Genomic DNA, 27,439 nt, shown 5'->3' with positions numbered 1-27,439 from the left:
CGTTACGCGGCCAAAGTCGATAAGAGCGGTCGACTCCGTCACTGTGGGGAACTCCCACAGGAAGTATTTGGGCCAATGGAGACAGCCCCTATGTCCTCTGTTGCCGTACCATCGGCTTGCGCCTAATAAAAACGAATACCAACTCGAGAAACCGCCAGAGGAATTTTTCAAATCATCCTTATAGTGTCCTTTAATGTGTGTGTACACAATAAGCGGGGCCGCGAAATGAGACCGTTTGTATCTCCTGAGGAGACCAGTGACATTTGTGACTGATTTGACTACAAAAAATTATATTTTGACCACATGATACTTTATTAAAATTAACTACGTGCCTACGTGACGTTGCTGAATTTTTAGATTTGTTGATGGCTGCAAACCCGAAACCGACAATCAATTTTAATAAAATACTGTCAGACCAAGATACTGATTTTTTTAATCGAATAAGCAGTGATATGTACGAATCTACTGTTAGTTACTTTCCCAAGGACTCACAGGAAATTTATTTTCTTTGAAAACTATTTCTTTGGCACTCATCTACATTTAGATACATTTGCAAGCCCCAATACGGTGCGTGTTCCATTCACAAATGGAGCGACGGAAAAGCGACATCTATAAGGTTCCGTAGGAGCATTGATTTGACTCGTCTTGACGGCCCTTGTTGTTGCTGGCAGCCGGCCAGAGTGGCCGAGCGGTTCTAGGCGCTACAGTCTGGAACCGCGCGACCGCTACGGTCGCAGGTTCGAATCCTGCCTCAGGCATGGATGTGTGTGATGTCCTTAGGTTAGTTAGGTTTAAGTAGTTCTAAGTTCTAGGGGACTGATGACCTCGGAAGTTAAGTCATAGTGCTCAGAGCCATTTGAACAATTTGTTGCTGACAACAGGGTAGTTAGTTCTGTCGCAAATGGCGTTTCTCTAAATATTTTCAATCGTGTTTCGCGAAAAGCACTTCTTCCCTACAGCGTTCCCGCTGCGTTCATGCAGCATTTCGCAGTAGTCGCATACTGATCGAACCTCCCGGACGAAAATCTACCAGGACACCTCTGAATTGTTTCGATGAAAAACTAAAACTAAAAAAACACTCGAACAGTAATCAAGAATAGATCGTGCAAGTGTGCTATACGCGGTCTCCTTTGTTGACGAGCCACACTTTCCTAGAACCTTCTCAATAAACCGAAGTCGACCATTGGCCTTCGCTACAACCGAATTTCATGTCACTTTGCAACGTTACGCCTAGATATTTAATCGACGTGACTGTTTCAAGCAGCTTGCCACTAATACTGTATTTGTACACTGGAAGATTGTCTCTCCTACTCATCTGCGTTAACTTGTATTTTTCCACGTTTAGAACCAATTGCTATTCATCACAGCAAATAGAAATTGTAGGTAAGTCATCCCATATCCTCCTGCAGTCACCCAGCGACGACACTGTCCCGTACATCACAATGTCATCAGCAAGCAATCGCAGATTGCTGCTCAGCCTATCCGTCAGATCGTTTATGTAAAAGAATGGTCCTATCACTCCGGACGATACCCATGTCCCTGTTGAACAGCTGTCGTCCCAAACAAAGCAGTGCGTTCTATCACTTGAAAAAAAAAAGTCTTAGGTTCACTCAAATAACTGCGGACCTTTCCCGTATATTCGGATCTTCGTTAACAGTCTGTAGCATGGCAATGTGTCAAAAGCTTTGAGAAATATGATTCGCTATAAATGCAAGCTACACTATGTGATCAAAAGTATCAGGACACGCCCAGAAACTACGTTTCTCATATTAGGTGCATTGTGCTGCCACCTGCTGCAGGGTACTCCATATCAGCGACCTCAGTAGTCATTAGACATCATGAGAGACCACAATGGGGCGCTCCGCGGAACTCACGGACTTCGAACATGGTCAGGTGATTTAGCTGTCACTTGTGTCATACGTCTGTACGCGAGATTTCCACACTCCTAAACATCCCTAGGTCCACTGTTTCCGATGTGATAGTCAAGTGGAAACGTGAAGGCACAAGTACAGCACAAAAGACTACAGGTCGACCTCGTCTGTTGACTGACACAGACAGCATCAGGATCTACTGCAAGTACTATGACAGTTAGGCGGTGGATGAGAAAACTTGGATCCCATGGTCGAGCGGCTGCTTATAAGCCATACATCACGCCGGTAAATGCCAAACGACGTCTCGCTTGGTATAAGGAGCGTAAACATTGGACGACTGAACAGTGGAAAAGGGTTGTGTGGAGTGACGAATCACGGTACGCAATGTGGCGATCCGATGGCAGGGTCTGGGTATAACAAATATCCGCTGAACGTTATCCGACAGTGTATGTAGTGCCAACAGTAAAATTCGGAGGCAGTGGTGTTATTGCGTGGTCGTGTTTTTCATGGAGGGAGCTTCCACCCCCTGTTGTGTTGCCTGGCACTATCACAGCACAGGCCTACATTGATGTTTTAACCACCTTCTTCCTTCAAAATGGTTCAAATGGCTCTGTGCACAATGGGACATAACATCTGTCGTCATCAGTCCCCTAGAACTTAGAGAACTACTTAAACCTAACTAACCTTAGTACATCAAACACATCCATGCCCGAGGCAGGATTCGAACCTGCGACCGTAGCGGTCACGCGGTTCCAGACTGAAGGGCCTAGAACCGCACGGCCACAATGGCCGGCACCTTCTTCCTTCCCACTGTTGAAGAGCAACTGGGGGATGGCGACTGCATCTTTCGACACGATCGAGCACCTGTTCTGTTCATAATGCACGGCCTGTGGCGGAGTGGTTACACGATAATAACAATGCTGTAATGGAATGGCCTGCACAGAGTCCTGACCTGAATCCTACAGAACACCTTTGAAATGTTTTGGAACGTCGACTTCGTTGTAGGCCTCACCGACTGACATCAATACCTCTTCTCAGTGCAGTCCGCAGCTCGTGATCTCGCGGTCGCGTTCTCGCTTCCCGAGCACGGGGTCCCGGGTTCGATTTCCGGCGGGGTCAGGGATTTTGGTTCAAATGGCTCTGAGCACTATGGGCCTTAACATCTGTGGTCATCAGTCCCCTAGAACTTAGAACTACTTAAACCTAATTAACCTAAGGACATCATACACATCCATGCCCGAGGCAGGATTCGAACCTGCGACCGTAGGTCAGGAATTTTCACCTGCCTCGAGATGACTGGGTGTTTGTGTTGTCTTCATCATTTCATCCTCATTCATGGCAGTGGGGAGACTGAACTGAGCAAAGGCTGGGAATTTGTACGGGCGCTGATAACCGCGCAGTTGAGCGCCCCACAAATCAAACATCATCAGCATCATCATCATCTTCTTCTTCTTCTTTTTCTCAGTGCAGCACTCCGTGAAGAATGGGCTACCATTTCGCAAGAAACTTTCCAGCACCCGATTGGATGTACGCCTGCGAGAGTGGAAGCTGTCATCAAAGTTAAGAGTGGTCCAACACCATACTGAATTCCAGCATTGCCGATGGAGGGCGCCATGAATTTGTAAGTCATTTTCAGCCAGGTTTCCGGAAACTTTTGATAACATAGTGTAAGTACGAGGCCAATACCCAAGACTGTTCTCTGTAAAGCTGAACGTGCATCCCATCTGGACCTGTCGACGTATTTCTTTTCAGCCCTTTTAGTTGCTTCTGAACACCAGAGATGCCCATGTTTGTCCTCCGTAGCCGGCCGGGGTGGCCGAGCGGTTCTAGGCGCTACAGTCTGGAACCGCGCGACCGCTACGGTTAAGTTCTAAGTTCTAGGGGACTGATGACCTCAGAAGTTAAGTCCCATAGTGCTCAGAGCCATTTGAACCATTTTTTGTCCGCCGTATGGGATTCTGTGTGGCGATCAAGCGATGTTAGATATGTTCGAGCCTTCTGCGTGAATAATATTTGAAACGCCAAAATTAAAACTTTTGGTTTCTTTTTGCAGTCTTATACTGAAACACCATATTGGTATACGAGTGACTGACCAGAAGCCATTTACGTTGTGCTAGAATTTTCTAGGATTGTCGGTAAGTTCTTTCGCTAACTTATGACGTTGGAAGTAGTTGTATGCTTGACGTATCTATCTGTTGTAGACGCACAAGTTACAACTAACCTTTGCCTGTCGACAAATCTGCGATCTTTCTAGAACCGAGAGTGCAAGAATCTGTTTTCTCAGCATTGCCCGAATTTTGTCATTAAGATACGGTGGGTCTTTTTTATCCTTTAATCACTTATTCCGCATATACTTCTGCAGACTGCGATTACGGTTATTTTAAACTTTGGGAGAACCTCATCTACCCTCATTATACTGGAACTAAATGATGTCCATTCATAGTATAAGTAGGATGTTAACAATTGCTTATCTGCTCTTTCGAACATAAAAACCTTCCTAGCCTTTTTTGATGGATTTATTAACTTTAGAAACCATCATGGCTAGGATGACACCGTGATCGCTAATCCTTATCTCTATTTTGGTTTGATTTGATTTGATTTGATTTTAACAGGAGAGCTAAAACAGCTTAGGTCTAACCCGCCAATGCCCGCACCGAAACTAGATTTATTGTGCGGTATCGCTCCCTGTATATCTAGTAAAGCCAACCAGTAGCCTTAAATAGTGCAAGGAGTCCCTCTACCAGTTTTTTTGTTAGACACAATTTCTTCAGGTCTAGTTGTCCCGAAGATTCTGTATCTTTTACTCTCCAATGCCATGCATTCAAAGATTAGGTGTGATGCAGCTTCTTCACCCTCATGACAGATCCTACATTTAGGGTCCTCTTCCATTATACCCATTGTGTGTAGGTTTTTTTGAAGTTCCCATGGCCGGTCATCAGTTCAGTCATGAGATTGGTCTCTTTCCTCTTCAATCCCAGGATTACAGAGCTTCTTTTAAAACATGGCTTGGGCATCATTACCTTACCATGTTTTTGTTTACGGACCTTGGTCCAATATCCTACGTGCTGTTTCCTAAGCCAGTTCCGTAGTTCTAATTTGATCATAGCCTTGGTGATTGTGAAGACAGGTTCCGGTCCAATAAATGGAGTTGTTGCTCCCATCCTAGCCAATCTATCGGCTTTTTCATTGCCACAGATCCTCGAGTGGCCAGGGACTCTATATTGGTACTGTCGATAACGTCAAGGCTGTTTGTGGCTAGGTGGTCTAAAATACACGGTCCAGCCACATTAATGTTATCACCTCTTATGTTCGACGTCAACGTGCAATAACTACTCACAGACGGCAGGTGGCAGCAGTAGCAGGGGAGGGTATATAAAGTGTGTTGCGAGGGATGCGGGAAACAATGCAGTTGTTGTTGTAATGCAGAAAGAAAACGATCTATCTGTCGTCCTAAAGGACATGATCATTGACTTTTGCGGCAAGGATGGAACCATTTCCGAAACTGCTACAGTTTGTAAACTGTGTGCATGCCGCCGTGGTTAAGGCACACCGTGCATAGCAACAAGGCGCAATCCAAAATCGGCGCCGGCAACTGTGATGCGCCATGGGCCGTACGTGGCAGGGGTGAACAACGGCTGCAGAGATACGTACGGGGGGAAAAGACTTGCAACAGCTAAACAACTGAACACGAGATGAACCGAGGGACTACCAACAGACTCTCCTCAACGACCGTTCAGCGAACGTTGTTGCATATGGTCCTCCACAGCAGGCGCCAGTTTCATGCAGCCTTATACCACACTGGACGTCCACTGAGTGGCGACAAGTACTCCGTTCAGACGAATCACGTTTTCTGCTCCATCGAACAGAGACCGTTTGTGTGCACGGCGTGAAACGTCTGAAAGCAAACACCCAGCAACAATCGTCGGAAGGGTCCAGGCCGGAGAAGGATGGGGAATCATTTCGCAGCATTCCGTGGGAGGCACAATGAATCAACACAATTATGCATCTATTCTTGGTGACCATATGTACAGTTTATTTTCTCCTCGGCACGATGGCATCTACCAGCAGGACAAGGAAAGTACCACAGAGCTCCCAGTCTATGTGCGTGGTTCGAAGAGTGCCAGGATAAATTTATCGTACTCCCCTTGCCACCAGACTCCCCGGATTTTAGCTCAATTGAGAATCGGTAGGACCACCTTGATCGGGCTGTTCCCCGCCATGGATCCTCAAATGAGAAACCTAACTCCTAGATCAGCTGATCGCGGCACTGGAATTGACACTGCTCCACATCCCTGTCGGTATCTTCCATCTCACTGATTCTCTTCACACACGTCCGCGCTACAAATGGTGGTTATACCGGCTTTTTGTCAAGTGATCACATTTATGTGACTGGACAGTGTATTGCCAAAGTGTGTAGGGTTCAAATGGCTCTGAGCACTATGGGACTTAACATCTGAGGTCATCAGTCCCCTAAAACTTAGAACTACTTAAACCTAACTAACCTAAGGACATCACACACATCCATGCCCAAGGCAGGATTCGAACCTGCGACCGTAGCTGCCGCGCGGTTCCAAACTGACGCGCCTAGAACCGCTCGGCCCAAAGTGTGTAGGGTGTCGCACTAATTGTTCAGGACAGCTTTCGGAGAGCGGTGAACTTCCAACTATGGATCATATTTTAAACTGTGTAATCTGTAGTTTGACAAGAGGAGAAATTAAAGAAATCCACAATGTTTCAGGAGAAAGTGTTCGGAAGTACTCCGCAAGACTGCTCGTTCGACCTGTAACGAATCGTTAGACCTCTCAGTCTTTACTCTCTAGACTAAACTCACCTCCAACTATTGCATGAACGTGATACTTCTGCGCAACTGAGCCTATATAGTTGTTCTTTGAATCATTCATTGCTAACCTTTTTTCAATAATAACATTACTATTGCCGTTATTACAGAAAACTTGTTTTCAGTAATAAGAACAACATTATATTACTCTATCAGTGTTTATTAATGTGTCCTCGGTGTCCTTCGCAGTGGCGTTAATGTGAAAAATGTGTAGGGTTACTGGGGTCCGGATTCTAGGTTAAACTGTAGTTTCCGCCCCCCCCCCCGCCCCCTCCCCCCTCTCTCTCTCTTTATCTATCTCTTTCTTTGGCTGCGTAAATCAGTTCAAAGATTGGAGGATGGCAAATGGGAGACTGTCAATGGCTTACTGCTTTCGAAAGAACAATGCCACCACTCTCCACGAGATGACTGATGGAAGTAGTGAAACAAAAGAATCCAACATACGTTAATAGACGTTGAATGCTTTCGGATAGCTACCCACTTTAGATAGCAGGCGACATAATTTTTAAAGTACGTAACATTATATACGTGATTTCAAACTCAAGTACGTTCAACGTTTCAGCGATTGTAAACTCCGCGTGTAGCTTAGGTTGGGCAGTTTTAGATGCCTTGAACACAATGATGTCTAGTTAACGTAGGCAACTATCAGAAAGCAATCAAAAACTTTTGATGTAATTTGATTTCTATCGATTCAGCTACTACCAAGAGCCCGTGAGCCACGAGTCGTCTTGGTGTGCACGAATGATATAAAACAAAGTGGTATCCAACCCAATCTTTGGTTTGTGGACAGCTTTCCCTTACATTATACAAATATGATTATTATTATTATTATTATTGAAAACTAGGAGCTGCGCCAAATATATCGTTTTCATAGAAAAAAACTTCTGAAGATCTTTGGGTAAGTAGCTACGAAAAGGATTAGTGGAATGTTTCGTTTGGAGTGTGAACTTTTGCAGTGCTGAACCGTGAACAATGCGGAGAGCAAAATTATGGAGGAGGAGAATAGTAACGGAGGGCAGTTTCTGAGGACAATCAAAGGTAATAAATAATTAAACACACTGGAGGAGAAAAGGGAAGACATACTTCCAGAGTTTTACAGCACAGGCGCCATGACCGACCTAAGAAAGACAAAGGAAAACTTTTAGATGAGACTCGTGACCATCAGAATGGCAGTCCATGGTTTCTACCACCTTATTTGCAATAAAACTTCATATCCTTAACCACACGTAATGTGTCAGTGTAAACTGTGTCATCGAATGTGCAAACATTTCCATATAGAAATCTGTAGCCGGCCGCGGTGGTCTAGCGGTTCTGGCGCTGCAGTCCGGAACCGCGGGACTGCTATGGTCGCAGGTTCGAATCCTGCCTCGGGCATGGGTGTGTGTGATGTCCTTAGGTTAGTTAGGTTTAAGTAGTTCTAAGTTCTAGGGGACTTATGACCTAAGATGTTGAGTCCCATAGTGCTCAGAGCCATTTGAACCAGCCAAATCTGTACTTAAAGGACAGGTCAATAAGTGATTATGTAAACAACAATATGTAAAATTTATAATTTTGTGTGTGATTATAATTGTACTTTGAACTTGTATGGCTATTTGGCTACAATAAACGTATTATTATAAAAAGTGGGAATATCATCATCGAACTTAAGTTCTTCAACTTTAACAATGTTAAACTAAATAAAAATCGAGTTTTCTAATCAGCAAGATGATCTTAAAAGAAGAAGTTGGAGGTACAATGGCCTGGAATAAAAAAGACGCAGCTGACTATGCCCTTCACGTATTCAACAAGGGACGCCCATCTGCGTTAGGTGCCGCATACACAACGAGGCGAGGGATTATAAACGCCAGCGGTGGCACAAGTGCGAAGTCCAGTAAGCGCGGCCGCGTGCCGCTTGTTGGGCGGTGCCAGGAACACCCAAGTATGGAGGGGGTGGGGGGGGCGGGGGGGGGGGGCAGGAGTCACGTGAGAGCCTAAAGCCACGTGACCGCTCGCCTCGCAGGTGCAGGCGCAGGCGCGCCGAATCTCATGCATAGCTCCGCTCGCGCATAATGCACCTGCTGCTCGCACGCCGCGACGTCCCTATTTTTCTAGCGTGCGTACCCACACCACACAAGATCATGCTGTTAACAAACGATGCCCGTCATGCATCTGCATATTTCACCACGTCATCTCTTATTACTGTCATCATCGTCAGTAACTAATATAAAGCGAGGCATTGCTGCACCGAGAATAAACACCACTCTAAGAAAAGCATCAGTTATCTTCAGAGATTCTTCTTCTCTGTCTCTCTGCACTTGGCACAAACGATGGCATTTTCAGTTCTGCTGTCTTTCTTTTTTAATGCGTTCCGTGAAATAACTCTGGATCAACCCACGCAAGTCAAACGTTAAAATTATCCTTCATTTTCCACGCCTCAGTTGCACAGAAATCAAAACATATTTGTAAGCTGTATTACAATACATACTATTAGGCGACATGCAAAAAAACTGCCAAAATTATAAATTGCGTAATACTAATTGTTTACGTTTATACTCAGTTGATTTTAATGCTTAATGAGTCATGGAATATGGCAATGGATCGCCTTAATTTGTCACATGACTTCACTAAGTTCGACTAAGCGATGATAATACACTGACTTAGATCTGTGAATAAAGTAATGCAATGCCGACGCTTCCCGGCAGCCACGCATCCTTTCTCAAATACACCGCATATAGAGCAAGCAGTAAAGGAAACAAAAGAAAAATTCGGAGTAGGTATTAAAATCCATGGACAAGAAATAAAAACTTTAAGGTTCGCCGATGACATTGTAATTCCGTCAGAGACAGCAAAGGACCTGGAAGAGCAGTTGAACGGAATGGACCGTGTCTTGAAGGGGGGATATAAGAATGAACATCAACAAAAGCAAAACGAGGATAATGGAATGTAGTCAAATTAAGTCGGATGATGCTGAGGGAATTAGATTAGGAAATGAGACACTTAAAGTAGTAAATGAGTTTTGCTATTTGGGGAGCAAAATAACTGATGATGGTCGAAGTAGAGAGGATATAAAATGTAGACTGACAATGGCAAGGAAAGCGTTTCTGAAGAAGAAAAACTTGTTAACATCGAGTATGGATTTAAATGTCAGGAAGTCATTTCTGAAAGTATTTGTATGGAGTGTAGCCATGTATGGAAGTGATGCGTGGACGATAAATAGTTTGGACAAGAAGAAAATAGAAGCTTTCGAAATGTGGTGCTACAGAAGAATGCTGAAGATTAGATGGGTAGATCACACAACTAATGAGGAGGTACTGAATAGAATAGGGGAGAAGAGGAGTTTGTGGCACAACTTGACTAGAAGAAGGGATCGGTTGGTAGGACATGTTCTGAGGCATCAAGGGATTACCAATTTAGTATTGGAGGGCACCGTGGAGGGTAAAAATCGTAGAGGGAGACCAAGAGACGGATACACTTAGGAGATTCAGAAGGATGTAGGCTGCAGTACGTACTGGGAGATGAAGAAGCTTGCACAGGATAGAGTAGCATGGAGAGCTGCATCAAACCAGTCTCAGGACTGAAGACCACAACAACAACATATACCACAACTGGGAAGAGAAGTTCTATTGTGATCCTATGACGGCAGATGGCATATGCTGCCTGGGAAACAGTAGATGATAGTGGTTTCAACGACGTCCGCCAATAGATAGCATAATGGCATAGCTACCAGAGAGACATGCTCACAGCCAGAAAGCTCGGTGTGGTGCAAACGTGGTAAGAAGCACAGGCTACCATGTCACAGTGACGAGCTCGTGCTTCCTACAGCCAACTGAGCGAGTTTGAAAGTGGTCAAATTGTGACTTTCCGATTGGTGGGATGCTCCTCTCACAGAGCTACCAACCAAGTTCGGCGTACCGCGTCCGTTGTGCAGCGATGCTGGAGTCAGTAGTCATTTGAACAATTTCACACTAGCAGACTATGTTCCGGACTTCACGCAGCACAGACACCCGCCAGGATCGTCGTATTGTAAGGGCAGCAGTGACGGATCGTATAGCTAGCACAGGACAGATAAGAGGGCTTGAGAGCCCAGACGTGTCAACACGAACTGTTGCGAACCGTTATTAGCAGTAGGACACCTCTAGCCCGTCTTGTAACTTGGAGAATAAGAACTCTTCAGAAAATTGCGCTCTTTAATGCCTATTAGCTAATAAGTTTCTCTTTTGTGTGACATAAAATTAAATACACGAAATATAAAATCAGTAAAGACAAGAGACAAGCAGGACCGTACACATTTCTTCAGTCCTTACGTCCCAACATTTTCTGCTCTCTACACTTGTTACAGCTTTACTCGGCATGCTTTCCTTTCTGCGAAAGAATCTATCATCTCATCAAAGTTCGTGAAACGTTCTGCGTTGTCTAACACTGAAAAAGTTGTTAACACGAATAGTACCCAAGAATGGTGCGGTTTCTCGATTTGATTACGTATATTTTGTCACTGTGTGCTACATAAAGCGAAACAGGTCTTTCTAATATTGCAGCGATTGTAACACCCGCCAAATAAGCGAGACTGTTTTGGCACAAATGGTTATTTTTATCAACCTCATTTACATAAATAACACAACAGAATATAATTCATGAAGTACTAAGATCAAATGTCTGTTAGGTCTACTACGAGCACAAAGTTTTATGTTAGGAAGTAGTTTCACATTTCATTCATACGCTCCCGTTTCTCAAGCATGAAATCGAAAAGTAGTAGTACGTAGTTTTTATATAAATTTGGAATAGTCTTATTCTTCCATATAATTTGTGTGATGTTGCCATTTCTTCTCCTTCCTCATTCTAACACACAATCTTGTCATCACTAATTCCGTAACTATTCCTGCCATAGTCAAAACTTATTCTCTGAGTAACTTCACTAACCGTGCCAGAATCACCAGTTTAGTTATTCAGCGTTCATTCTCCTGTTAGGCGTTATTACGTGCTCGTACAAAGCGCTTTTCCGCGCTATTCCGAGAATAGAACTTTTAAAAGACTGCTATCTGTGGGCTGTACAACTGGTCCTCGGTAGTCTAGCCATCTGTCACAATTTCATTTTCTTGGTTACACTAAGAAGATTAGTGTGTAATCGTTCTTATCTGTTATTCCGTTTAGTCGTTTATTTCCACTCTGGTAGTCTGAATCTACGCATTTCACTAATAATTAAAACAACGCTGATCATTAGTACACCTAGTCAACCACATAAACAGCGATTGGCATTCACCCGTTCTGTTTATTCGGCTCAACTCGTGTAGCCCCGTCCCCTTTTGCTCACGGGAAAGTTTTATTTATTTATTTTTATTTGTAGATGCGACGGGGATTTCGCTGGCATAGAGACCGCGTACGCCTAGGTATGCATTCAAAAATCAACTTACGATTAGTTCAAAGATCAATTAGAATGTTCAAAAACATCAGCGATGCGTCTCAAAATCATATGGATAATCGATAGTTGCTGGGCGCGTTGTGAAACAAGGTCTTTTTCTTCAAGAATATGAATTTGGCGTTGGTGCCCCCTGAAATTGCCTTCCGGGACAGGTACCCCAGTTTGTGCTGGTCTGGATCTTCCTGTCCGATTAAAACTACTTTCCGGACTGATATTCGAAATCGGAATCTTGTTTTTCACAGGCAGCGCTCTTACCGAGTGAACTACTGGGTAGGGCTCACGATCCGCCCCCACAGCTTCCGTGCTGCCCACCATCCAAACGTCTCCTGCATACTTCGCTCGACTAGCGTCTCCTGCATACTTCGCTCGACTAGCACTCCCGGAAGGAAGGATATTGCAGGAAAATGGCTCAGCCACAGCCTATGGTATTGCTTATCCGCAATATCCTTTCTTCCAGGAGAGCTAGTCCAGTAATGTACGCAGGAGAACTTCTGTGGAATTTATAACGTCGGAGTTGATGTACTGGCGGAAGTAAAGCTGTGAGGGAGAGCTGCGAGTTGTATCCGGAGAACTCAGACGGTATGAGCACTGCGCTTGAAAGGCAAGGCTCCGGGTTAGAATCCCGACCTGACACACAGATCAAAGCAGCCAGCAAGTTTGAGACATGTACTGATTATCTGCAAGATTGGCTCCTTAGAGCAGCAGTTTATCTTTGGTACCTCACGTGACTACGAAGTTTGGAGCTTCGCAACACTGCCAAAGATACGCGCTTATATCGCTCGTTAGTGATATACACCTGTTTCACCTCAGAGCAAATGGGCTCTCCCTTCACACATCACCCGCATGGACGGTCAAAATCTCGTGCAGTCACATTTTCGAAACAAAGAAGGGCCGAGTTTGACAGAAGTTGAATGCAACAGAGGACGTATAGCACGATAGTGTCATCAAAGTGTTGAAGAGGACAGCGGAAAATCTGCATTGCCTTTACAGAACCCTAGCGAGGTGGATCTAAAAGCTGTCAACGAGGCACGGTAAAACGTGGCAGGCATTCATTGACCGGCTCGCACCTTTGCCAGTGAAGAAAAAGTGTCTGCTCTTCCCACATTACTGGACAAGGGCCGACGCCAAACGCATCGTAAGATGGCCCGAGATACAGAACTAGTGCATACGATTGTGCTTTTCATTCTGAAGCAACACCTGAGCATGAGAAAAATCCCACGACGATGGATTCCTCATGATTTGACGGAAGCATGAAAATGGTTGTGATACGACGCTGCTTGTGTCCATCTGCAATGCTATGCGAGGAGAGGCTTTCTTACGCTGTGCGGCTGGTCCCGGCGGAGGTTCAAGTCCTCCCTCGGGCATGGGTGTGTGTGTCCGTCCTTAGGATAATTTAGGTTAAGTAGTGTGTAAGCTTATGGACTGATGACCTTAGCAGGTAAGTCCCATAAGGTTTCACATACATTTGAACATTTTTGCTTTCTTAAGCCGCATCAAGCGCTGGATAAAGCACTAGTCAAATCAAAAGTCACAACTGAAATGCAAATAAAACTAATGACGTCATTACGTGTCATGACGACGTCGGAAAATTTCATCAGAACCTCAGCAATGTGAAAGTTATGTTTTTTTTTTTCCTGGTGTGCGATTGCGATGGTGTTATCGCAACACATACTGTTCCCCAACGGACGACCGTTAATTCGCCGTATTTCTGTTGATTTTTGGTGTATAATCTGCAACCAGGTTTGGAAAAGAACCGGCGACACTTTCTGTGCAGAGCCCATCAACCACTTTGCAGGAAAATGGATGGTCGCATATAGAATGGTTACACGCAATTCTGACAGCTACTTTAAAGGACAGTGAAGCTGTGAACCATGTATCTATTTTGTATGAATCGTAAATAAATAGTCCCCACTAATAAAGTTTCAACGCTCTTAGGACTATGCTAATGCCGTTCCAAAACAGAAAAGTGGGGACTGGAGTGCTGCTTATGGCTACGGATTTCTTGTTGTAGAATCTCGGAATTCTTTTCGAAGACCGATAATTCATTTGTAAGAACCAACAAAGATTATATTACCACAACAGTATAGAACCGTAATACTCAGATTACTAACGAACTATTGCCATACCGTATTTGCACACGACTGTTTTGTGGAGGTAAATTGCAGTTGTTAAGTTATCAAGGACAAAATAATGGGAGCGAAAGGTTATCTACAACTTCTACAGAAACTAGACTACAGTTATATGAATCGATCATGTTACGATGACCATCAACAAAAGTAAAACCTGGATAATGGAGTGTAGTGGATTTAAATCAGGCGATGGCGAGTGAATTAAATTAGGGAAAAAGACATAAAAATTAATAGACAAGTTTTCCGATTTTTGCAGCAAAGTAACTGGCGACGCAAGAAGTAAAGACGATATAAAATGCAGACAGGTAATGGCTACAAAAAATTTTCTGAAAAAGAGAAGTATGTTAATATCTAATATAAATTTGTGGCCGGTAAACAACAGAGACAGGAAGATAATGGAGCTTTTTAAATACGGCGCTACAGAAAAACGATGCAGAATGTACGCGTAGATCGGGGAACTAAAGAGTACAGCATCGGAAGAGAAGGAGTACAGGATCGAATCGGAAAAGAAAAACAACTTCAACCTGACTAAAGGAAGAGATAGATTGATAGGGCTCATAGTGTTAGTTGCCCGCATCTCGTGGTCGTGCGGTAGCGTTCTCGCTTCCCACGCCCGGGTTCCCGGGTTCGATTCCCGGCGGGGTCAGGGATTTTCTCTGCCTCGTGATGACTGGGTGTTGTGTGATGTCCTTAGGTTAGTTAGGTTTAAGTAGTTCTAAGTTCTAGGGGACTGATGACCATAGATGTTAAGTCCCATAGTGCTCAGAGCCATTTGAACCATTTTTGAACCATAGTGTTAGTTAATTTGTGTGTGTGTGTGTGTGTGTGTGTGTGTGTGTGTGTGTGTGTGTGGCGGGAAGGGGGATTTGTAGAGGGAGACAGTAGCATCAAAACAACAAGATTGTTGACGTTGGGTGCTGTAGTTACGCAGATACGAAGAAAATGGGGGATGATAGACTAGCTTGAAGAACTGCATCAGATCAGTATTCAAACTGAAAACAATAACAACAAAAACAACGGAGTTCAACACGGTGACAAGTTTCAACAAAATCGATAGTCTCTGTGGTAGAGGACTAGCAGTTTACTAAATACAGCATCTTGCGCTGTGACAGGAAATATTATGTTACGAGGTCTCACATTAAAAAAATTAAATTATCCTCGAAAATTTGTTTCCTTAACAAGTACGTTCAATTATTGACGGTCGCCTGCAAAGTAGGTGCCGTTGGAGTCTATAGAAGTGTGTATATTGGTTCCTTCCACGCCCGAAAACATTTCTAGCTGTTGTATTCCATGAGCTGAGTAGGAACCCCGATGTGTTGTTAGCCTTCCTGAGAAGCGAACTGACGCATCGCTAAATGTGTTGCTCGTGCCTGCCACTGAGCTGATCTATTTTCGAAAGTTGTTTCGCATAAGGACACAGTTATACGGCGAAAGCCAGTCGCGCACTAACAGGCCATGTTGTAATGCAAGCACTCACGCTTCTTTTACAACGAGGTAGCGATTTCAAACCAAACTCACTTTGTTCCAGAAGACCGTAGATGGGGCAGACCAAGTGAATGTCGTATTCTTTGATTCCGGAAATGTCTAACTAACTATTCTGCACTGCCATCCCCGGCCAGAGTGGCCGAGCGGTTCTAGGCGCTACAATCTGGAACCGCGCGACCGCGACGGTCGCAGGTTCGAATCCTGCCTCGGGCATGGATGTGTGTGATGTCCTTAGGTTAGTTAGGTTTAAGTAGTTCTAAGTTCTAGGGGACTGATGACCTCAGAAGTTAAGTCCCATAGTGCTCAGAGCCATTTGACTCATTTGCACTGCCATCAAGTAAATAAAATACGTAATTACGAAATAAGGAAAAATTTATGTGACTGTCTTGACAACATGTTAGAAGACAATTCAGTATGTCGTTCTCCAGTGCGGAAGCGAAAGTAATATCGTGTGTGCCTCAGGTCAGCGTAATAGGACCGTTGCTACACACAATGATTTGATAAGCTATCGTCTGTGGCTTTTTGAAAAGCATAGCGGATGACTTAGCTGAACATTCTTAATATTGCATTAACACCAAAGGAACATTAAACCGGGGAGGCGGAGTCATTATTTTACATACAATGAGGTGACAGGGATAGCGATAAGCACACATACAGATGGCGGTAGTATCGAGTACACAAGGTATGAAATGGCAGGGCATTGGCGGAGCTGTCATTTTTGCTCAGGTGAGTCACGTGAAAAGGTTACCGACGTGTTTATGGCCGCACGACTGCAATTGACGCTTTCAACGCGGAATGGTAAACGAAGTTACGCTATGGAACTTTCCATTTCGGAAATCGCTAGGGAATTCAATATTCCGAGATCCACAGCGTCAAGAGTGTGCCGAGAATACCAAAATTTCAGGCATTACCTTTCACCACGGACAACGTAATGGCCGACCGCCTTCAGTTTACGACTGAGAGCAGTGGCGTTTGCTTAGAATTCCCAGTGCTAACAGACAAACAACACTGCGCCAAACAACCGCAGAAATCAATGAGGGAATTACGACGATCGTATACGTTAGAGCATTGCGGCGAAATCTGGCGTTAATGGGCTATGGCTATGCCTTTGTTAACAGCACGACATCGCCTGCAGCGCCTCTCCTGGGTTCGTAACAGTATTAGTTGGACCCTAGACTACTGGGAAACCGTGGCCTGGTCAGAGGAGTTCCGAATTCAGTTGGCAAGAGCTGGTTGGAGGATTCGAGTGTGGCGCACATCCCACGAATCCATGGACATAAGTTGTCAAAGTCACTGCACAAGCTGATGGTGACTCCATAATGGCGTGGGCTGTGTTTACATGGAATGGAGTAGGTCCTCAGTTATGTTCGTATACTTGGAGACCATTTCCAACCATTCATGGATTTCATGTTACCAAACAACGATGGCATTTTTTATGGATAACAATGTGCCATGTCACAATTGTTTGGGATTGGCTTGAAGAACATTCTGGACAATTCGTGCTAATGATTTGGCCACTCACATCACCCGACATGAATGCCATCGAATATTTATGGGACATAATCGAGAGGTCACAAAATCTTGCATCGGCAACGCAATCATGGACAACTATAGAGGCAACATGGCTCAATATTTCTGCTGGAGACTTCCAACGACTTGTTGAGTCCGTCCCACGTCGAGCTGTTGCACTATGCCTGGAAAAAGCAAGACTGAAAGAATATTAGCAGGTATACCGTGACTTTTGTCACGTCAATGTATTATCAAAACGACAGTGACACTGCAAAATGCAACTCTTGATCAGAAATTTGTTACAACCAGCAGGAACTATCAAGGCTTGGCGCAAAGACAGAAACTCGTATATGCCGCCCAAAATTTAATAAAAGATGTTAATGTAATGTCTATATAGACACATGGGCCGGTATTTTTAGGTTAAACCATAGTGGAGCAATCACTGAAATCAGTCATAACTCCCGACTCCCACATAAATCCAGTGGGTTTCCCCAAATCTTAGGCTATCTTCCACTTCGGATAGTAACTACGAGTAGTCCTTCCACCAAGAAAGTCACTTACCGAACTCTCGTCGGTGTGGCACCGTCATCAAAGGTTTAATAACAAGAGAGACTGAGAAAACGCAGAGAGATGGTTGATTTGTTACTGGTTCATTTATTTAAGGCCATAGCGTCAGAAATTGTCTCCAACCATCCCTACTGGCAGGAAAGACTCTATACATCGCATACAGGCTTAACCTTGAAATTTAGAAAGCGGCTTTTCTAGAAGAATAAAGAAACGTAATATTACTTACCCTGTCCTCCCGAACCATCACTCTTCCGCATAATGACCATGAATATTAAAATTACAAGAAAGGGTAGGCTGCCATAACGTGCGTCCAACGGCATGTTTGTTTACAGAGTGAATGCGAACTTCGCCGACAAAACGTCGTAGCTTTTGATAGTTTTAATATAAAAGACCTGTGGTCTCCAGTGGCTCGTCAAGGATTTATGGTATTTCGTTTGATTTCCCCACCCCTATTATCTTAGTATCTGTATTCCACCAAAAATAGCAACAGAATAGCGATAGATTCTATGCGCTGCGTGTCTTGTTTAGAAACGAACTTGTACACCTCACTCACCGTTCGTGCTGCTGACGACAATAATGCTCTTCGGCCTCAAGCATATATATAGTGTTTTCCCCGGTTCTGTCTCGGATTTATTTTACCGACAGTGTTGATTGTACGTTAACAGTGATGCGCAGGGGTATGGATAAATTCACAGATGTTGTGATTACTGAAATGCACCTCGTGTGCAAGATTCACTGAATGCTCTGGCAGATCGGCATAACGATTACGATGAGTTGTTTCCGCGGCGATGGCAGTCGTATCGCAGTACTTTCACCACTAACTGAGTGCTGTCGCATTACCTTGTGTTCCGTGTTGGGTGTTTTGATATTGCACATTAAGCTTCTTCAATGTTGTAAAGGCAATTTTAGAGCAACTGATGTAAGAAACGGATTACATAATGGCTATATTTTCACTCTGTAACAAACCAATACCGGACACCAAGGGTTCTTTACACTAAAATAGAAGATGTCCCTGAACAATCGGTGACACTTTGTGAATGGAGTTAGGGTTCACCCTGCATGAGAGAGCACTAGAATAGAATGGCCGCATCGAAGCGGTCTGAACGACATATCTGAGGCAGAATTCTTTGCGAATGTATCGTTCCTAATGAAAATTTGTAGCAGACCGTGACTTGAACTGGGATTCTTTGCTTTTTGTAAGCAGTCGCCTTTACCGGTAGCCTATCCGAACACGCCACCAGGCCTCCCACAAACTTCACATATCCCGTCTTTCTTACCAGTTTCGAGACTGGATTAACAACAAACAGAGAAACGTTAAGATGCTGGCTTTAATACTCACCAAGTCTCGCCACCGTTAATTGTTTATTCCAAAAAAGAATTGCCCGTGTTTTGCATTTCAGTCTAGCAGAGGGCGTCCAAGCGTTTGTGTTCAATAGTCAAGGTGTGCGCGACAAACTTTGCGCAGTATTTTATCTTCTGCAAAATAGTCTGCAGAATGTCTTGAACACTTCATTTAGAGATGTTGCTCCACTGAGATTTGTGACACAACAATGCTAGGGTCGCCGTCCACCACTTACCTGCGCACAAACGACTGGTCGAATGCACATCTGTTGTTTACAGTTGCTGCCAGCGTAGTTACTGCGCGGACGCCAGGAATAAAATCTGTATTTTAAGTTTTTCGACGGACGGTGTAGATGGAAACATCAGTGACAGCGGAAGTTTGAGTGAGGCGTGGTGTTCAGTGTCAGCCTAATGGTTAAGGCGGCTGCTGACAAAAAACAGAAAAGCCCAGTTCGAGTTCCGGTCTGGTACCAAATTTTCATTAGTCACAACACATTCATTACACAGAACATTTTTCCTCTTCTCACTTCATGCCACTATATCTTTGCTATTTTTATGTAGTGAGTTTAACAGAGTTCGCCTTTAAGTTATGTTGGTTCGGTCGGGAGTGTGGAAGCGCTGCTGCAGAGACGTCTGCCCGCTGAGCTACTTGGCGTGGATATCTGCTGCCTCCGGGGCGGAGCTCGTCAGCTCGCAAACGGCAGGCGGCAGCCGCAACGCCGCGCAGAAGAGAAAAGTGTCTCACTTACCTGCAGGTTCTGCGCCGCCATGGCGACGCCACGGCCGCTCCCGACGGTGGGCAACTTCGGAAACACCAAGAACTGACTCATACTGAACTCCTAAAATTACGTACAATATTATCAAACAACAACGGCTCGACTCCAAGAGAAGCCGTAGTAAAAGTTAGTTACATAAATCAAATAGGCGTTATCTCGTGACGGGGGACGCGGATGGAACTGCTGTGTTATTCTTCCTACGAATTTACTTCCCGCACAGCTAAAATCAGTCCATGTGTGGATGCGACATTTGCTTCGCTAGTTGACGTGAGGGGCGTTTTATAGCGTTACTCAAAATCATGACTTTCGTGTGTGGCACGAAACTTATGGCTGCATCCAGCGTTCGATACCTCCTTATTACAGAGAGACGAGCCGTGGCGACGAGCACTGAATTCTTTTCTCCGTAGCGCAGTGCTTTCTCCGCCCGGAAACTCTGTTTTATCAACACTGGCACGTCAAACTTCGGACAGCTACATCAATTACACGCTGCTCTGTCTCGTATTCACGATTACCTCTAGCTGTTCCTGTTTTCCTTCCGCAGAGCTTCTTACGTACCCATCGGCAACTCCACAGAGTGGAATAAAAATTATCGCTGCTGGCAACTGAAATATAGTCTCATTTCTCAATATGAGATACTGGTACACGTTACAGCTGCTAGCAGGGGATGGGACTTCTCCGCAATTTAGAAAAGGTGGAGCAAGGGTCTAGTAATTCCGAATTCTGCGACTTGCTCTTCACGTAGGTGCTCGGTCGTTTGGAGAACTTTTCATTCTGATTTTAACTGTTTGTTTCAAGCAGTTCACCATAACGTTTACATTTTTGTATGTAACTCGAGCAGAGGAGGCTACAGAAACTTACATTCAGCTCTGGTTCCAACAAAAAACTCACAATAAAACCAAAGCAAGGCAAGTATTCATCAAGAATAAACTCGTGCAACGGTGAAATCGACCGCTGCAGAGTAGTAACAAACTACTGAAGGGCGTTTCCTACGAAGCTTAAACGTAATCTTTAGCTTAAAGATATCTTAGGAATTAGATTAATTGCAATTGAAGCTCGTTATTGCATCATTTCAGTTCTTTAAATACTTCTTCGTCATCCTTCTGTCAGGGTATTTGGAATAATATTTTCCTCTTTTCAAAAATTTGTAATACAAATGTTGTCGTTAACTTGGCTATACTCGTACAATATGGCATACTGACGTGTTTCAGGGCGGCGCCGTGAGAAAATCGGCGCCGTGAGAAAATCAGAGATATACTGCCAGTTGTAGAGCACGGGTAGTGGCAACGACAGTAGTTTCGGCCAAGTTGAGCTCAGGCGTTGAGAGGTAAAAGGTGAGAGTTTGTGAGCAGGCAAAGATATAGTTGAGTGCAGCAGAAACTTGGAAGTAAGCTGCAGATCCAAACCTCAGTCGAAGCGGGGATGACACAGCACAGTTTCGATGACCGGACTTGTAAAAGCCTGTGCGCATGCCGTTAGCCTTACAGTTAGGTCTTGCGTCACGCCTTATGCGGCGGTCAGGAGCTCCAGTCTGTCCTCTGCTTCTGCAGCCTCTTCTGTGAATGCTAGAGGGAAAATAAAGCAGTAGCGGAAATCACCGTCGGCGACGTGGATCCATATTTATTGCTTTCTGAGCCTAGGAGCTGGTGCCGGAGTCCAAGTCCAAGCCTGCTGTAGCAACTGTATACAGTTTTCCGTTTTTCTGTGGTGACATGTGAATACTGAGTCTGAGACGCGGCCACAGGGAGAAACGCTGGGTCGCCAGTTACGCGTTAGAAACCGACACGAAGCAGCGACCGTTCAGTTGCCAAAAGATCCGATGCTGGCATCCAATACCTGGCGGACGGTGGAATTACGACGCAGAAACGTTATCTATGAAAGCGCATTCACTTAACAAATAATTTATTTATTTATTAAAAGTTCTGGTGCCACAGGCATCTCATTTATCATTTGTCGGAGTGTCAATGTGTGTCACGACCTATGGTACAAACTCAGTGCGACGATGGATCTCGTGTAGGATACAATATTTATTGGCCAAGCAATCTGTATCCGGAATGATAACTCTGTTACGACATCTGCAGCCGCAGAAAGTTACAACAAGGTAATATTATTTCGGTGTGCAAAGATCGTAATTACGGAAAGCAAAGCAAAAATTAGGTTCCTGCTTCTTCGCCGGTGTATTTTATCACAGGTACCTCATAAGGACTCGTACTCGCAAAAGAAGTCATTAGTAAACCGATAATCGCACAACATTAGACTATATTTACAATGTTTAACCCTTATCAAACTGCGGGTAGTAGTCGCGCGACTCAAACAAGGATTTGGGTGATGCGCGCTGATATTGTTTGTACTCTGATACGGATCCCACATGATTGACCAATATACGCCCTGCAAGCGCCTTGTGAGCGATATCTTTAGCATAAATACCGCAGGTTCCCTGTATCCAACCGACAGACAGCCCGTGGTCTCCGCATTTCATACCGCCGCGCATTGTTACTTCCAGACATTCCTGTGATATGATTGACTCCCTGAATACATAGCAAAAGGAGATTATATTTTTTACATATTGCGAAGCGCAGAGCTTAACATTAATTTTCTCCACACTGAAAGCGACTAACAAGTCTCACACGAGACTGATGTTTTGCCAAAATCTGACAAAATACCAAAAGAATTTTTAATCGCTAAAACTTCCTCGAATAACTACAATGCCTGACAAAATAAAGTGATGCGTTCAGAATACAATTTCAGTGTAATTTTGTGCACGTACGCACCACGGAGTGGGGGGAGGGGGTCGTGCGCGCAAGTGGTTAGAATTGCAGTTCTCTCTGACTGCTACTGGGGCACCTGAGTGCACTAGTGTTTTTAGCGTTCAGTGTTCTTACCAGGGCTTGAACAGCGTCAGATGTCCAGCGCTCACTGTGAACAACACGAAGATGCTGCGTACTCATTTGAGGCAGCGATATCAGCATCAGTCAGAGTTTGAAAGAAGTCTCACTCGGTGGATGGTTGAATCGAGCAATATCCAAATATGTGGGGGATTTGGATGTAAAGTGACCCTATGCAGGACAGCATGCGAACGTGAGGGCAGGCCTACTCTTCGTCAAGGTTCCGGCCGGCCACGTCCAACTACCACGAGGGAGCACCGCCATGCTGTGCACCAGGCACACCGTAGCCCCTTCACATCTGCGCCTGCCACCCGAGCTCGCTGCCAGACCCTGTGTCATCCTGCGCTACTGGTCGCACAGTAGCAGCAGCTGGGCTACGGATTTATCGTCCCAAGCGTAGCCTGCCCTGCCAGTAACACCACAACACCAACGGCTGTGTTTGTGGTGTTGCTGTGACCAGGAAGTATAGACTGCCGATCAGTGGTGTCGCCTTGTGTTCAGCGACGGATCGTGGTTGTTCAGTACCCCGAATGACCATCGTCGGCGAGTATGGTGGCTTCCTGGGTAGATGTCCCGTTCTTTCAATTTTTTAGAGAGCAGCAGCGGTGTTACTCGTGGCTTTATGGCGTGGGAAGCCATCGGGTATGACCTCAGGCAACAATTGCTACTGACTGAGGGAAACATGACGGCACATCGGTGTTGTAACACGACAATAGGTGTTGTTACATGATTAAATGAGTGCCAAAACAAATCTCCATACTACCTGACACACAAAATTGTAAAATTAAATCAATCTTCATGCAACTAATTAATCTCTGCTCCAAGAACTGCATCCCTGTAAAAACAGTATGGATCGATACATTTCTTTTCAGTCTTATGTGCACGTCCTGTGTCCTGATTTCCATTTCTCACCCTTCCTGAAAGTGTGTGGTCAAGTGTGAATGAATTGAATGAAGTAGCAGACGAACCAGAGAAGTGGTGGGTTTCTTAATCCTCTACCAACCTAAACGGTGTCGGTGGAAAGCAGAGAGCAGGAACAGGAGGGCTTGGCCAAAGATGAGCAAAGCTAAAACGTTTACGTAGCAGAGGTTGCTCATGGGCCTCCCCCACCACCTCGGGCAGTTCGGACAAAGCTCCGTGCGACGGTTACAGGGAGTTGTTCGGAAGACAGGTAAGCGACCAGACGTTCCTTCAGAACGTCTGTGTCGAACGAAGGACAAAGAGGTATTTGAATATGTTAATAGTTTCTAATCTCATCAATTTCTTTTCCTAGTTGATTTTGTATTACCATTTAGGTTCTGGTTACAATTTTTAGTTCAGTTAATCAGTGGGATTATACGATGATTTCCGTTAGGCACGACCACGCGGTCTATAGACTCAAATCGTAGCCAAAGCCTTAACAATTTCAGCTTGCGGTATTATTTTATTTGTGGTGGACTTTTAAATTATCAGTAAAATTGTATCGAGCGTACATTTGGCAAAGAATGAGACGATTTAATTCGAAACGCTTCACGCAAGGCTATGCAGCCACCCAAAATCTTGCTCGGTGCCAACCACAAGGTACATACAATACTTCTTACAAAAATGCTATCAACATTTTGTTTGGCATGTGTATTTAGTGCACGTGAGTGTGTGTGTTTCGAAACTGAGCAGTGACCACGTGCTCCAGATATCCCCACCCCACAGGACTCGCCAGCCTAAGGTGAACGTGAGGCCATAGGCTCGTTTATAAAAATGTATCATCAATGTTTTGTCTATCTATTAAATACAAAAGACTACTGTTAACATGCGACAACTTAGCCAAAATAAACATTTCATCATTTGACTGCGAAAATTTAGCCAAAATAAACATTTCATCATTTGAAGCTATTTCCGTGTTCGTTTAATTTATTGTTTCGTATACGGCAAAAAATAGTGTCACTTTTGTTTCATTGATAAACATGCTACTAAAATACGTAGTTCTTGGGACAAGTGTAGCTAACGGGACGTAGTGTTCTCTGACTGCCGCATAAAATCATTGCGTTATCAGTTGCGACCTTTTCAAACTCAATCTGTTAAGGGATTGTTTCCTAAATTTTAGATGGGCCTAAATCTATATTCAAACAACGGGCAAAGTTAATCAGAGAACCTACCACCCAGTCACGGACATCTGCGTCTTCGTGTGTTACTTCTCATGCGACACTATCTTGGAGCCACGTTTCAGCAGGACAATACTCGTCGACACATGGAACACACCTCTCTTAACTGTCGGCGTTAAGTTGAGTAACTACCGTTGCCAGCAAGGTCCCCAGATACGTGGGACCAGGTCGGACGTGAACTTCTGCCCAGGGTACCCAGGTCCAGTTACAACAGTTGAGGGCCAGCTTGTCTGAGGAGAGGACACAACGGCTTTATGACATTTCTCGCAACCGTATCAGTGCCCGCACAGAGGGGGTGCAACGTCACACTGATAAGTGGACTCACAGCGCCAGTCTTGCTAAATTTGCCTCGGTATTGTAATCATTGAAACAACATCACAACCCCTCCCCAACCGTCAATGTATGATTTGTTTCCTCCTCCTCTCGTGGGTTCTTCACTTCATCTGTCAGACAGTATATCACACGAACAGTAGTGGGCCTCTCATTTTTCTTGATGGACAATCCCTCTCCTCCCTTCCCCCTCAGACAAGCACAAAAATGCTGTATCTGCTTGATTCTTCGTTAGAAATAACGTACTGCTTTCCGCCTGTCAAAGACATTCAAACCAACAGTGAGCGCAACTAGAAACGCGGCCGAAAGCACTTACTCTCCTCGGCGTGGGGACTCATAGGGATACTAACGGTTGCTGGACAAGAAACGGTTCTCCTTGCAAGATCTGTCTTTTCTCTGAGTTTGTGGCACAGGTCATTTGTGTTGAGAATTTAGAGCGTGTGGAAGCGGAATCTCCAGCGAGTAATGTTTTATCTGAGCGAGAACTCACCCGTCACAGTACTGGAAGATGGTCTGATCATCCCTGCGCGACGACCCGTCGGCGGAGCTGCAGCTGAAACAGCAAACCGTCCCTTTGTGACAGCTACTTCCTCTCATTGGTAATCGTGCCTCCGAGACATTCATTCTACAATAAGCTAGTTTCATCTTTACAAATCATTTCGTATCCATTCGCAAGAAGTACAAATACAAAAAAGTACTGGTTCCTCAGACTTCATGAAAAAATTTCATTTTTTACCCAATGATTGCTGAAAGTCGATTCTTTTACACAGTTCAGTTCCATGCGTGGTATATGAACAATGAAACTCGTCACTATTTACAAGATCAGACTCAACGTCATCACGTAATTCTACTGTACTCAGAGGAAGCAATCTCTTCACATTCAAGAGATTATCGCGGAGAATATCCATACATCATAAAAATGGATGTACTATGCATGTGTGTATGTATGTATGTATGTATGCATGCATGTATGTATCTTCCTCCCCAATCTCCTCTTAAACCACTGGATCGATTTCAACAAAACTTGGTACATGTATCACTTACTGTCTAAAAAGAACCGCTGTGGGGCAGGAACCACCTATCACAGGGGTAGGAGTGGAGGTGAAAAAGGAGTGTAGCCCACGACGTGAGCATACCCATACTTTAGTTATCTAGTATTTGAGGACGACAGCGCTTAGAAACTTGTAACAAAATTTACACCTAATTTCAAATCTTTATGAAACTTTTTTTCGCTGACTCCCCCCCACAAAATAATGAAAGGAAAATAGTTTACGCTTACTACATTTTCTCTGTTCATGCTGTAGAACTGCCATATGAAGCATTACGTTTTAATTTATTACTTCTTTACTACTAACTCTATTCGCAACACATTTCGCAGACAGTAGACACATACCACTAGATGTACGTGCAAAGTTATATCACTGTACAGCACACAGTTCAGGAGATACGATGTCATAAACATTGAGCTGAGTGAAAATGAAACTGCTCGACCAAATTCACTAGACGTGCAGGTGAAATATGTATACAATACGCACGAACTTTGTTAAATATGTGTAAAATACCTCTAACATGAGCGTATGCGAGCAAAGCCATGGATAAAAAACAGGAACGATTTCAATCAAATTTGGGACACATATTGGTCACAATATGGAAAGAAATACTATAGGGGTAACTACCACCCTCCTATTGGGGTGAGTGTGATAACGTGGAGAGAGAAGGGAGAAAGGAGATGGACAGACAACAAGGGGGAAGGAGGAAAAGACACAGACAAGAGGAGAAGGAGATGGACAGAGGCAACTGGAGGAAGAGATAGACGGAGATGTAGGGGATGAGGGGATGGACAGAGAAAGGAAAGGAAAGGGTATGAACAGGGAGAGGGGGAGGGGAAGAGGAGACTTACAAAAGACGGGTGGATGGGGATACGGAATCAGAGGGAAGACATCGGTATGGACAGAGAGAGTGACAGAAAGTGACTGACTAATAAAAGATTTGAGTAAATATGTACCCGGGCAACGCCGGGCACTCGGCTAGGTCGATATAAAACTAAAAGGAAATATTTTCTTCCATTCTGAGTACTCTTATAGCAGCTTTATTGTAAGTCAACAATTACGTTTATCATGTTTACAAGAGTTTTCCAGTTAGTACTTCAGTTTTCTTAATTCAGAATTGACTGATGTGA

General features: G+C 44.4%; 1 protein-coding gene across 4 annotated transcripts in view; it reads right to left on the bottom strand.

Annotated features, from left to right (window-relative positions):
* Positions 1-27,439, bottom strand: part of LOC126259670 (transcription factor cwo) — a 160,536-nt gene that overhangs the window by 56,431 nt on the left and 76,666 nt on the right. For 2 of the 4 annotated variants that reach the window (XM_049956619.1, XM_049956671.1), the window contains one exon: positions 25,751-25,813. The exons of the other annotated variants lie outside the window; for them this stretch is intronic. In XM_049956619.1, coding sequence (XP_049812576.1) covers positions 25,751-25,813 — 63 coding nt within the window. Of the gene's footprint in view, positions 1-25,750; positions 25,814-27,439 lie in introns of those variants that run through there. 4 annotated transcript variants of the gene reach the window in all.

The sequence above is a fragment of the Schistocerca nitens genome, chromosome 1 (genome assembly GCF_023898315.1).
Source record: "Schistocerca nitens isolate TAMUIC-IGC-003100 chromosome 1, iqSchNite1.1, whole genome shotgun sequence".
Lineage (NCBI taxonomy): Eukaryota > Metazoa > Arthropoda > Insecta > Orthoptera > Acrididae > Schistocerca > Schistocerca nitens.
The sequence above is the reverse complement of the archived record's forward strand: the minus strand, read 5'-3'. Positions and strand labels throughout refer to the sequence as shown.